Source organism: Juglans microcarpa x Juglans regia, chromosome 4S, assembly GCF_004785595.1.
Source record: "Juglans microcarpa x Juglans regia isolate MS1-56 chromosome 4S, Jm3101_v1.0, whole genome shotgun sequence".
In the NCBI taxonomy this organism is placed as follows: domain Eukaryota; kingdom Viridiplantae; phylum Streptophyta; class Magnoliopsida; order Fagales; family Juglandaceae; genus Juglans; species Juglans microcarpa x Juglans regia.
The window spans coordinates 11,698,037-11,711,298 of record NC_054601.1 but is presented as its reverse complement, the minus strand read 5'-3'; the positions used below and the strand labels follow the sequence as shown (position 1 = coordinate 11,711,298).

The window sequence follows — 13,262 nt, the reverse complement described above, 5'->3', positions numbered from 1 at the left end:
TAATTATGAACAGTATCAATACATATTTGAAGATGCATTATTCACTCATCAAATATTAGTTTATTAATTTTTTTTCTCTCCTCCCACTCTCTCTCTCAACCTTTTCTTCTTCTCTCTCCCTCAACAATACAATATAACCTTCACCTTTATTTTATTATTATAATATATTTTTTAATCATTTTATTATATTTTAATATAATACATAAAAAAATTTGAAAAACTCTACCTCCAACTGGCATTGTGCACCGGCATAGAGTCCTGACGTAAGCTGTCCACGTGTTTTAATGCAATGGTCGTGTTTCACTGTAGATGGGTGTTTGACGGGAGGGAGATACAAGTGCTGGGAGTAATATCCTACTAATGAAACAAATTTTACAAGATCCCAAACAATTTACAAAGGGGATTGCCACTCGTTTAAGAACTTTCTTCCTTTCAGGATCTGTGGTAAGGCTGATACCAGCATGGTGCGGGCTCGCACTCCGCCCCGCACCATACGGGAGTGGGGTTCCCCCCGGCCGCACGCGCTCACCATTGGGTTTGGCAAGCAAGAGTACCTTCAAGTACTCTCAATCACTCTCACTACTGTTCTTTACTTTATTATTACTTTTCATCTACTTTTACTACTATTTGTTACTTTCCACCTACTATTCAATATTCTATTATTACTTTTTTACTACTATTCACAAATATTTTCAACACACTTATCAGGTATTCTCACTAGCCAAACGTAGGAGGCCAAGACAATACGACAATACAATGCTTGAATACAATTTCAAGTTTTTAATAAATTGTATATATCTATATATAATATATTTATATATATAAATATAAAAAAAAATTTATATATGCGGAGCGGAGCGGGAGGAGGGGCCTCGCTGGGGTCATCTTGCCCTCGCTAGGCCTTCTCCATGCAGGGCGGGAGGCCCCCCGACATGGGAGGAGTGGGGTAACCTGCCAGCCTAGGCGGGAGGACGGGGGTGAGGTAGCGGGGTATGGGCCCCGCTACCCACCCCTAATATGTGGTAGAGCTCAAGACCAAATAAAAACTTCTAACCTCCAAATAGCTAAAAAGCGATGAGAATTGAAAACACCCCCAAAAGAATTGCTAAAAAATGAAGAATTAAAAATAAAAAATCTATGAGAATCAAATGGTTTTGTGGAGGAAAAATATCGAAAAATAAATCCCAAACCAAAAGAAAAATTACGAAGAATAAATCACCGTCCCTACAGGAATGAGAAAGCTTTTTGACAAAAAAGCAGAAAAATGGAGCACATTAGAATATTCAAATGGAAGATCCATGAATGAAGAGACATAGATAAAAGAGCCAAAGGAAATGAAAACTTTAAAAGAAGAAAAAAACCCAATGGGTAATTTTACAGCATTCAAGACTACTCAATGCTGATCCATTTACTGAAGCTCAAAGAGAGAGAAGGAAAAGGTTGGCTGAGGAGTTATAGAAACGAAAATAAATTGCATATGGGTTGCGAAGTGAGGGAGGGAGAGAGGAGATATCCTTGGGTTCACTGCAGATTGGTTTGGAGAGAGAAGATTTGCTCGGGTACTGGAATTGGAACTCTTCTGCAATGAAAGAAAACAGTAGTGAAACTCTGCCCTTTTTTCTCATTTCTCACTGACACATGCCACGTCAGATGCCGATTGCATGACGACTCCCACCAACGATTATACGTAACAATTCTCTTTCGTGCAAAATCGTAACCTCAAAAAAGATGATTGTTTATGAGCTCCATGTAAGCCATTTTCTAAAAAATAATTTTTCAAAATCTACTAATAATTAATAAAATGACGACAATGAAGAACTTTGCAGTGAAAACCTGTGAGCTGAACGCGGACGTTCTCATCGGTCCTGAGCTCAATGTGGTCAATCATGAGTAGACAAAAATGATCTCCTAGCTTCTACTCGAAGGAGTGAACCTGGCGGTGAATTTTGGGTATTTAGGGTGAGAGAGGTGGGATTTGGGAGGAATTTATTGACTTTTAAGTTATTTTCCTCACTCGATACTGAGATGGATGGAGGACATATACGGGCTCGGCTCTATACACCTAGCATGAAATGCATTATAAGATGGTGAAAATAATGTTTCTTTTTCAGATGTTAAGAACTTGCTCTTTCAGGAGTTGTTCAAGATGAGGTTTCAGACATGGTGATTGCTTTGTTGAATAAAGAATTTTGCGCAATGGGAGAACATGAATCTCGACATGGCTCACTGACAAAATATATATGGATGATTTGTTGCAGTTGGTAAATGATTTGGGAATGGGCTCTTCTCTAAAAAAACACGAATAATCTGAATTATCCCTTCTATACTGGGAAAGACATTTTTAGTTATCCAAATTGAAGGTGTTAAAAAAATTCGATTTTTAGTTGTCAAAATTGAACTGAAGTATCATTTTAAGGATTATTTAACCACCATGCTTTTAATTTGAAGTATTTATTTTCTGGATTTAAGTTGAAGAATTATGTTTAACTAACCACCATGCTTTTAACATACTCATATGAAGAATGATTTATGCAATTTTGTTTAGTAATATTGTCCTCAAAACTCAGTTGAAATAGTGTGATGGATAAAAAGGAAGATGAAATGCCACCTAGGCCTTCTACATCGATTTCACTGACTCAGGTATAATACATATTGGTCATTTGGAAATGTCGTTATGTCTGCTATTGCCATTTAGTTAATGTGTTTTTTATTTGTGCATTATAGGGATATTATGGTCCAGAGTACTACCCACCATTTATGATGCCTCATAATATATCTAAATCCATATACATACATTTGGGGTAGGCAGGTAGATTCCTTTTAAGGTTTAAAAAAAAAAAAAAATTCTATTATGCATTTAGGAAGTTTTAACATCGTATCTAATTACAGCTTCCGTTGATGCCACCTTTTACACCAACGATGCCCTACCCTCTGCCAAGTAATCCAGAGGAGTCAACACAAGTTCAACATACCTTCCGGGTAGATTTCTCTTAAATTTTTTTTACTTTTTTTTTTTCCTTACATGCTTTTGAGATGTTTTAACACACCGTGTCTAATTACAACCTCTGTCGATGCCACATTTTGTACCAATGATGCCCTACCCTCCGTCGAGTAATTCGGAGGAGTCAAATGAGTTCAACATACTTCCATCCAGGTAGATTAATTTTATTAAACTTTTTTTCTCTTTTACTTTTTTTTCTTACATGCATTTGAGATGTTTTCTCACATGCAGGTATTCGAATAAACAAGAATTTTGGAGTACTTGTTGATGCAGGGGGTTCGAGAATCTTGAATTTCAAGAGAAAGATTGTCGAAATTATATTGGCAAAGCTAGACACTTAAGGCTGGGTAAGTGAGGTGGCGAAGTACTTAGTGACTACTTTGAGAGGATGAGGAAGATGAATGATGACTTTGTTTCTGTGATGGATGTGAATGACAAGTTGAGACTAAGAAATGTGTTCCAGGCTAACCCAATAAGTCGAGCAGTGTATGAGTATTTTGGAGATGTGATTACCTTCGATACAATGTACCTATCAAATAGGTATGGTATGCCTTTTGCTCCTTTTGTTGGGGTAAATCATCATAGGCAGTTCATACTATTAGGGGCTGTCTTGATTTCAAGTGAGGATACAACTACTTTTATGTGGTTGTTCCGAGCATGGTTGCAATACATGGATGATCGGGCTCCAAAAGCAATCATAACGATCTAAGACAGGGCAATGAAGAGTGCTATTGTGATAGTATTCCTAGAAACTTGCCATAGATATTGTTTATGACATATCATGAGGAAACTGCCCGAGAAATTGGGATCCCACTCCCAATTCAACACAGGTTGAAGACTTCCATTCAAAGTGCCCTATATGATTCAAAAACCTGTGCAGAATTTGAGGATAAGTGGGGGAAACTAATTCAAAAGTATGATCTTGGTGATAATGCATGGTTAGAATGACTGTACAATAAGAGATCATTCTGGGTACTAGTTTACTTGAATGGTGTATTTTTGACTGGTATGAGCACTAAACAACGATTTGAAAGCATGGATGCTTTCTTCAACGGGTTTGTGCATTTTGGTACCACTATCACAAATACAAAAAAGTTAACATCCATTACCATACTCAAATCGTTCCAAATTTACAAAATATTCATAGAGAACTCTGCAATTACAATAAAGGTTGAAAGATACATATACAATTAACAGTAACACGATACATCTATCATCCTAACAAACAAAAAACTATTACAATAGAACACACTCAATATAGACACAATAATATACATGCACATCTATTCTCTACGATCCGCCTTCGAACTTTGTCCTCTTGCTTGTGCAGATCATTCTCTCTGTATTGGTTTATCTTTTTTTCTTTGCACCTCATACTCGTGCAACAATAAATCATCCTCTCTCTTTTGGAGTGCATTCTCTCGTCACAAATTTCTCCTCTACCAGCTGAAATATATCGGCCCATATGAAGAATTGGCAACTTGCTTCTCCCTGCATACAATTCAAGAATTTCAAACATTAAAATATGACAAATTGTTAACGCAATAAAAATTATTTACAAAATAAAAATTTGGCTTATCATCTTATACTTCGAACTTCAAGCAAGCATAAAACTCTATTCCAGGGTTTTTGTTCGTTTGGTAGGTCTTTAGTGGAGCTTTCAAACCACACCAACAAATTGGTGATTCCATTGGAAACGCATCAATTACATATGATGATGATTGACTTGATGTTATAGCTAATCTAAATGAGAATTATAAATGACAGTGAAAACAATGAGGAAAATGTCCATGTTGGAAAAAATCTATTAACAGCACAAAGTTTACTTCAGACTGCATTTATTCAACATTCCATTAAAATACTAATAAATGGAAAACCCATGCATCACTGGACATGTAAATAAATCTTTCATTGGTGAGTGCTAAGTAAAATGGAAGAGACCAAGTTATTCAGAAACACGTGGTGCTTGATTGTAGCAAAGAATAAGGTGATAGCTAAGATTAACATGTGTAGCAAATCAACAAACTTATAAGTATCCTTAAAGCTTTGTGGAATTGTCTTGAAAATGCTAAAGACAAGGACTTTTGGCTTCCAAAAACTCATTAATGAGTAATTAATTGGTAATGTGCAAAAACAATAACACTGTTATTTTTCTAGTGCTATTATTGTTGTCTTTTCTAGAAAGCAGGCTGCAAGAAAACTCCACTTCTGCCAGTAATCATATTTCAAAAATCCCTTTTGGAACATCTATACAAACTCTATTGGAGAACTAGTTCCAGCCTCCCCAAGTCAACATCTAGGGAGAGTTAAAAAGTCTTGAATTATTCAGCATGTAAAACATGAAGGCCAGTTCGATAATTGCAAGTGAGTCTTTAACCGCTATTCTATTCATGTCAAAACTCGTGGTTTTGCCTGCCAATTCTAGTACAAAGAAAAGAGAATCACATCAAGTCTAGAGCATAAATGTGGAGAAGCCCAAAGATAGGAAAGAGAATTTGAATGTGAACTTAGATGAGTCGTCCATTAGTGTATTAATGTAAAAATAAAGTCAAAGATCCAACCACTAAAATAGAAAAGTAAAAAAACAACTTCACAAATCTACTACAAAATGTCAAAATGATATATAAAACTCCCTAATGAGATAAATGTGACATAATTATCGTCACATTCGTTTCATTTGGGAGTTTTGGATTATCATTTTCACCGATCTTTAATCATATACAGGAGTTTGATTTCATGTCTAATTAGGATGTCTTAAATGTCTTATATGAACTTTAAGACTTTATAAGGTCGTGAGAGGAAACTAGTAGATGGGATGATTTTCCTATCTCTTCTTGTTTTGAAAATATCCCAATTCATATCTAAAGCAAAGAGATGAACAAAACATAGGTGTTCCTAGAAATCAAATAAAGGTGATTCAAAATCTAGCTTGATTCAACTGCTTCAAGCTTTCCACACACACACAAAAAGAATACAAACTTCAATCAGTAGCACAATGATAAGTATGTTGACTCCCATTTTTTTTTCAATTTTTTATTTGGATGAGGACGATGTGGCTTCAAGAACAAAACCCATAAATTAAGCATAAGTCGGTCAGAAACACAAATCATAAATAAAAAACCCAGCTAAGAAATCATAAATCGTGCAATAATAGCCTACAAATCAGAAATAAGCACAACCCTAACTCAGAAATCATAATTGTGCAATAATATAGATCTAGGATTCTGGTTGGTGAGCAAACCTCTCAGATCTTATTGGATTAAGCGAACGTCATGGGGGGAGAGGGATTTCGCAAAGGGATGCTCGACCACCCACAGGGATTTCTCTAGTGTTAGGGTTACTTTGTGAAGTGGATTTTGAGGGGGATTTCTCAGATTTGTTAGGACTTTTCTTGAGGGATGGTGTCGATGGGGGAGAGGGATTCGGCACAAGGAGGGAGGGATTCTGCAGAGGGAACACAAGGGAGGGAGATTCTCGGCTACTAGACTATTTTGAAATGGACCGGGTTTACCACATCATAAGTGTGTGGTGTGTGATCTTAGACCGGCCTAGGAATAAAATTTCTCTTATTGCATAGCTTTTGGTCCTGAGCTTGTTAAAAAACACGACATGTGACGTGGATTCCTTTCCCATAACTAATGTTTACTGTAAATCCTGCATTGTCGTTCGGCACTTGGATAGTTAAAAGACACTAATTTCAGACCGTTAAAACAGCTCAACTTGTTGTGTTAGGTTGTCCACTAATAGATTAGTGATTAGTAGGCTTGTTGTGGCACCCTCGACCCCCACGTGTTATTTTTGTGGAGTTCGTGACATCGGGATGATGACCACACGGATTACGCACCCCAACGATCAGTGCTTAGAATGTGTACCATATGCAATACGTGTACAAAATAATATTCACAACGGAGAAATAAAAAGGGGCTTTCTTATTAAGTACCAGAATTATTCAAAAACAGTAAAATATTATTACAAGATTTATACAGTCATTCGACAGATAATTAAAGACAAGAAATAACATAAGGGAAACAAATCCCATAACGCTGATCAACATATCAGCAACTCAAACCTCCGGCGGAGCTGATCTCTCGGGTTCATACTCGGGCTCTGCGTCAGACTCTACAGTACCATAAGACGGAACCGTAGGGTAAAACACTACAATGAGATTATGACATCTCAACAAGTAATTAATCAAAACAACATCCAAGAGATTTAAAACATATTAATATAATCACATGTCCTCATACGGACAAATACGTAGAAAAATAAACCATATTCTTTTTTCCAAAAATATACTTTTAATACTCATACCAAAAATTTCATTTTTGGCCCAATCATAATCATTATTACAAAATTACGCATGCACCACGGTCTCCCTTATGGACCGTCCGCACACCCTGGCTCTCATTATCACATCACGGGTAATGTTCGTACATGAGACTTTGTAATGGGCGATGCCCAGTTCCACGCCCAGGGCGTACATGGCCAAGCATCCTCTAACCTCGCTAGCCAAAAGGTCATGGAATCGGTATGAGAGCGTTACCGTCTCGTCCGTTCCCGTCGTCGCCCTGCCACAATTCAGGGGATGTCACGTCAGTCTCAATTTCAAATAGACAATGTGACTTCACAGCACAATTTATTAAAATCGATAAATATGCGTTTCAACAGTTATTGGAATACATATTAAATTGCTCATTTATAAATTCACAATAATTACAAAAATACAGTTTACAACCAACTACACGCGTAATCCCGTCCTCCAATCCGGCTCAAGGCCCAACATCAACACCAACTACAATTATTCCCAACACTTCAACGGCCCAAGGCCCAATTTCAATAATCCAATAGTTTATAAATAAAAGTCAATTACAATGCCAATTTAAATCACTTGAGTTGCGTTTAAAAATTACATACGCACGAAGACAGAAAAATTCTGGAAGATCGCGCGAATGGAGGTGTTGCCAAAAGTGGCGGCACACGGCGGAGCTCATGACAGAGCAGTGCCAAAAAGGCCTCTCAACTCATGGCTTGAGTCAAAATACAAGTTGAAACACACGGGTAACTCTCAGGGGTGGTCAAACAACCAAGAGAAAAACACTATGTGCGGTGGTTCGCAGTGGTGCACATGGCAAAAAGGCTCAACATTTTCGGGACAACAACCACAAAATTTGGGAAACACGATTTTGGGTTGAGAGAGAAAGAGAGAGAGATGAACTAATTTTTGAATCCCCTGAGAAGTGAGGAATCCGAGCCTATTTATAGGCCAAGCAAGGCGATAGCAGGTGGCTGCGTGCCTCACGGGTAGAAAAAACAAATCCGACAGCACAAGCCGTGGAGAAGAAAAGTGATTTCGTGCATACGAGTGGCGCGACGGCTGACAGCGCAACACAGAGTCCACCACCAGTAAACATGGAGCTGCTCACGGAAAAGGTGGAAGGTGGTGGTGGCCGTGAGGAGCGGCAGCTCGACAATAAGCATTTCAGAGTCTATCGAACGACACGGAGCTGCCATGAGGTGGAGGAAAGAGGTGGTGACTCACGACAGCAAGTGGAAGGAGAAGAATCTGGAAAAATGTAGAAGAAAGGACAAGAAAAGAAGAAGGAAGGAGAAGGATGGTGCACGACGTAAGGGAGAAAGCGATGGAACCCTAAGGGGTCACTCCAAAACGGCGCCGTTTCTGCTAAGCAAGGGGCTGGGTTCAAAACGCACGGGCTGGGCTCTATCTTGTGCATGAGTTGGGTCAAACTAATAAGGGTTGGGCTTTTACTTCACACGAGCTGGGTCTTAAGGGCTCTCCTGACTCACACACCCACGGCCCACAAAGATAAACACACACACAGCCCATAAAAACATTACAAGTTAAAAAGCCTAAAATAAAAACACACCAAAATAAATTAAAATTAACATAAATAAAATATCATAAATAAAATAACACAAACAACATAATTAAAATAACACATTTAATTAAAATATACAGAATTATAAACACAAGTAAAAATTAGAGATCTCACACTTTTTACCCACCCTCGGCCCCTTGGCCATCCCGACCCCCACATCCATGATTGGGTTGGGTTATCCACTGACAGGTGTTGGGTTTCTTTTAGTTCCCGCTACCCAACCTTGTCTAATGTGGGCGGGTGGATTGATCCACAAGTCATTCGACTATCAAAGACAAAGATTGAGAGTGAGATGGAGATGGAGATTCACGGTATCGACCACGGAGACAAAGCTGTGAGTTTCTCAGGAGACGAATGACCATGGCATGGCCTTGTGTTTCTTAGCAATTGTTTAGAAGAGAGGTTTATAAACAAAGAGAGTATTCATTTATGAGGACTAGATTGATCGATTTCTTATCAATAATGTACTGATATCTTACTTTTGATAAGGTGTAGGTTGATCTATTCAGTGAATTTATTTGATATGACCAACTTATGTATGCACTTGTTAAGTAGGGTTGTGGTTAAACAAACTTAAACTTGTTTTTGGGATCCAAAAATACAAAATATAATGGATATTTGAGGAATAAGATTGACATGGGTTTTTATGTAAAACTCTACAAACTCGCTAGCTAATTTACGTGTTTGCCGATTTGTTGATTGGTTTAAGTTGATTGGATTAAATCTAATCTAATGCGTGAATAATTTAATTAAATAGGTAGCGTGTAGAGTCAATGTTTAACTTCTCCGTTAATACCATGTCAAACTATTTTTATCTTAATATCTTCATAATCCATCTCAACTATTTTTTTACACTGAATTTTACAAAAGTAAACTCAGAACTGAAGTGACTTTATGTGATACGTCAGATTGTGAAGTTACTAATGATTTATAAATGATTAACAGCCTAGGCCTCGTTTGGTTACACATATGAGATAAGAAATATGTAAATAGTAATAAGATAGTTTGTAAATAGTGGTGAAATTGTTTAATTTATTATTTTTTATGAGGTTTTGGGAAATAATATAGAAAAAATTGAATAAAAATATTATAAAATTAAAATATTGTTAGAATATAATTTTTGTTTTAGGATTTAAAAAAGTTGAATTATTTTTTGTATTTTATTTGTAAGTTTGGGAAATTGTAATGGTTAACCCCGTTTGGATTCAAAAGTATTTCATCTCATTTCATCTCACCTCATCATTACAACTTTTTCAAATTCTCACACAAAATATGATAAACAATTCAACTTTTTCAAATGCTAATTCAATTTTTTCAAATTTTAAAATCATATTAAAAAATAATATTCTGATAATATTATTTTCAACTTTTATCTTTCATTTAAAACCATCTCATCTAATATCTAAATCTAAATCAACTCTAAATAAAAATTTGAAATTAAAAAGTATTTATATTTAAATAGTGTTTAAATATAAAATAAAATAAGATGAGATGAATTGATATTATATATGAAACCAATCGTTTCCTTAAAGTTACTATGGACTAATAGCATTAGCCAACCTGCTGCAAAAACCACCCAGTACGAGCATATATTGCCCATTAAAAAAGGAAAAGTAAAGAGTATATAAGTTCAAAATAACTCGTAAGTCTTGATTAATCTCCGATAATTGAAGGGGAAATTCTTACAGGCTGATGGCCATAAGAATATGAATGCAGAGTTTTAAATCCAACATGTCATGTCTTTCACTGTGCACCGATGTATGACATCTTATAGCATTAGTTGTCGATTCAATAAAATTTGGTTAAAATTTGACTAAATAATTCATTTTTATAAATTTAACTAGTCATTTTTTAACAATATCAAATAACAGACTTTCTAAATCTATCATTATTATATTAAAATATAGATTTTGACATTTTCATTTATTTTAATTCTAATTGTAATTTGAATATTTATTCGTTATTAAAAAAGTATACATTAATTTTCTAACATTGATATTGAATTTTAAAAGAAAAAATTAGCATCAACCAATCATAATATTGCAAAACTAGAACTTGAAGAACTCCAGTAAGATAATGCTTTTAAGATGAAGATAAATTTTCTAGAGTTGTGAGCTTGAGATTTGAGCGTTTCGTACTTTTGAGATAAAGATGAATTTTCTAGAATTATGCGCTTGCGCGAAACGAATAGCACGAGAGAGAGAATTTTTTATGTCAAAATAATATTTGACCAGTAACTTAGACTCAATAGATTTGACCAATAAAAATGATCAAAATTAAAAATATTATAATTTTGTTAAGTTCATTACAGTGAATTTTGGTCACTAGTTAAATTTTGGTCAAAATATAATTTTATTGAATTCACTGCTGGTGCTCTTACGAGTCAACAGATGAGCTTGCCTTCAATGCAGCTCCAACTTCCCCACACTTTCCCGCCAACGATGTCAAGTGTATTTATTATTGATTACAAATCTAAATATCCTTCTACTTCCCTTGTTAATTTACACTCCTAGAACGCCTTTTCCTTGCTATCTTGATCACTAGCTCCCCCACTTTCTCTCGAAGAGCTTGCTCATTTGAAGGTGATGGAGATCAGTAGTACTACTGGAAGAAGGATAAGGCTTTATGACCTGTTGCTAAGAATATTGGGGCTGGCCTTCACTTTGGTTGCTGCAGTTCTTGTTGGTATTTCAAAGCAGACCAAGACTGTTCCTGTCACTATTGCAGAAGGCTTACCCATCTTGCACCTTCCATTCACTGCCAAGTGGCACTACATGTCTGCTTTTATGTAAGCTTTACCCAAACCTTTCTACTCCTTCAGTGTTCATCTCGTCTGTCAAAATCATCATTCTAGCTTTCCTCCTGAACATATGTATAGATTCTAGTTCAAGTTTTTATTTTGAAGGGATTTTGTAATTTAAATTAAGACTCGTTTATATCGAATCTTTAGCCTTGGTTGGTTATACAGATGAGATGAGATGAGATGATAAAAATACAATAGATTTTTAAACCTGGTGTTAGTTTTTAAACCATTATTAAAAAGGCTTCCATATATACGTACAAACACATATATATACGCACAAACAATAGATTTACCTTAATTTGAGCAATAACTCTTCACACCCTTTGCACGTAGGTACTTCTTGGTGTCAAATGCCATAGCATGTTCATATGCTGCAGGATCTGTTGTATACTCTAGAATTAACGCAGCCCGAAGCTATAAACACAATTCAGCAATGGTACTAAGCATCCTAGACCTAATCATCATGCCGCTACTCTTCTCCGCCAATGGTGAAGCGGCTGCCATCGGAATCATTGGCCACGATGGGAACTCGCACCTGCAGTGGAGAAAGATATGTGATGTGTTTGATGGCTATTGCCACCACATAGAAGCCGCCAGCGTCCTGTCTCTTATTGGGTCTTTTACCTTTCTTTTGCTTGTGCTCCTTGCTGTTTTGGGAGTGCACAAGAATTCAAACTAAAACAAGAGCTCCTGGAGATTATATATGATATTATGGGATTAGCTAATTCCTGTAGGAAAACGTATTTGTTCTTTGTGATTATACAAAAAAGATGTGCAATATAACGTACCGCATTAAAACACATTAGATTTCAAATTTATTTTTATATGATTTTTGTGTAAACCAAGCATTTCTTTAATCAAATTCTCATATCTAAAACTGTACAAATCCGTTCAACCCATGGAACGCCATGTCGATCTTTGCACAAAAATCACACCAAGGAGTACTTCAAGGATTAGAGTATATATGCAGGTAATAGCCAAAGGCTTGAGCCAAATGCTGACAGATCAATCGAATAATTAAGAAGTTGCTTTAAACCTAACTCTTCACTACCAGTCTATAAGCATTAAATATATATATATATATACACAACGAATCTAATAGCCTATTGCATCAATGACTCTCACTGACGATGGTAACTTGTTTGGGTCGTTTTCACGAGACACCTCTGATAAATACTTGTGAAACAATATAAACCCTTTATTTTTTTTAAAAAAAGAGAACGGTACCCAAATTTATTAATAATCCTCACTTATGGCAGAGGAATACCGTAGTTACAAACCCCGATGCCTAGGGAATACAAATAATAAAAATAAAAATAAAAAACCAAACCTAGGCATCAAAATAATAAAAGAGTACTCATGCACTATACAATATTAAATAGGCCAAAACATGATTCAACTCTACACGGATCAATTAAATCTAAACAAATCAAAATAAATTAGCCTATAAAAACAGCCCAGCAAAAAGAACCTGTACCAAAAAACATGCATAAAACCTGCATAGTCCTGCAAAATCGAAATGATCTATTCAAAGAGCTCCAATAAAGAATAAGAAAAGAAG

The 13,262-nt window shown here is 36.0% G+C and overlaps 1 protein-coding gene and 1 long non-coding RNA gene across 2 annotated transcripts; one reads left to right on the top strand and one right to left on the bottom strand.

Annotated features, from left to right (window-relative positions):
• Positions 1-1,895: 1,895 nt before the first annotated feature.
• Positions 1,896-7,207, bottom strand: LOC121263500. Its single transcript, XR_005940275.1, has 3 exons — positions 7,054-7,207; positions 2,301-2,307; positions 1,896-1,905 (listed from the first exon to the last, which is right to left on the bottom strand). It is a non-coding gene; the product is annotated as an uncharacterized LOC121263500 (long non-coding RNA).
• Positions 7,208-11,483: 4,276 nt separating this feature from the next.
• Positions 11,484-12,380, top strand: LOC121262045 (CASP-like protein 1E1). The gene is made up of 2 exons (XM_041164480.1): positions 11,484-11,686; positions 12,035-12,380. Exons 1-2 carry the CDS (start codon positions 11,484-11,486, stop codon positions 12,378-12,380), a joined length of 549 nt encoding a protein of 182 aa, XP_041020414.1.
• The last annotated feature ends 882 nt before the right edge of the window (positions 12,381-13,262 follow it).

Bases quoted from the DNA above. Each gene is read 5' to 3' on its own strand.
- LOC121262045 (XM_041164480.1), top strand. From the start codon at position 11,484: ATGGAGATCAGTAGTACTACTGGAAGAAGGATAAGGCTTTATGACCTG. The intron at 11,687-12,034 runs GTAAGCTTTACC...CTTTGCACGTAG, and splicing joins CACTACATGTCTGCTTTTAT to GTACTTCTTGGTGTCAAATG.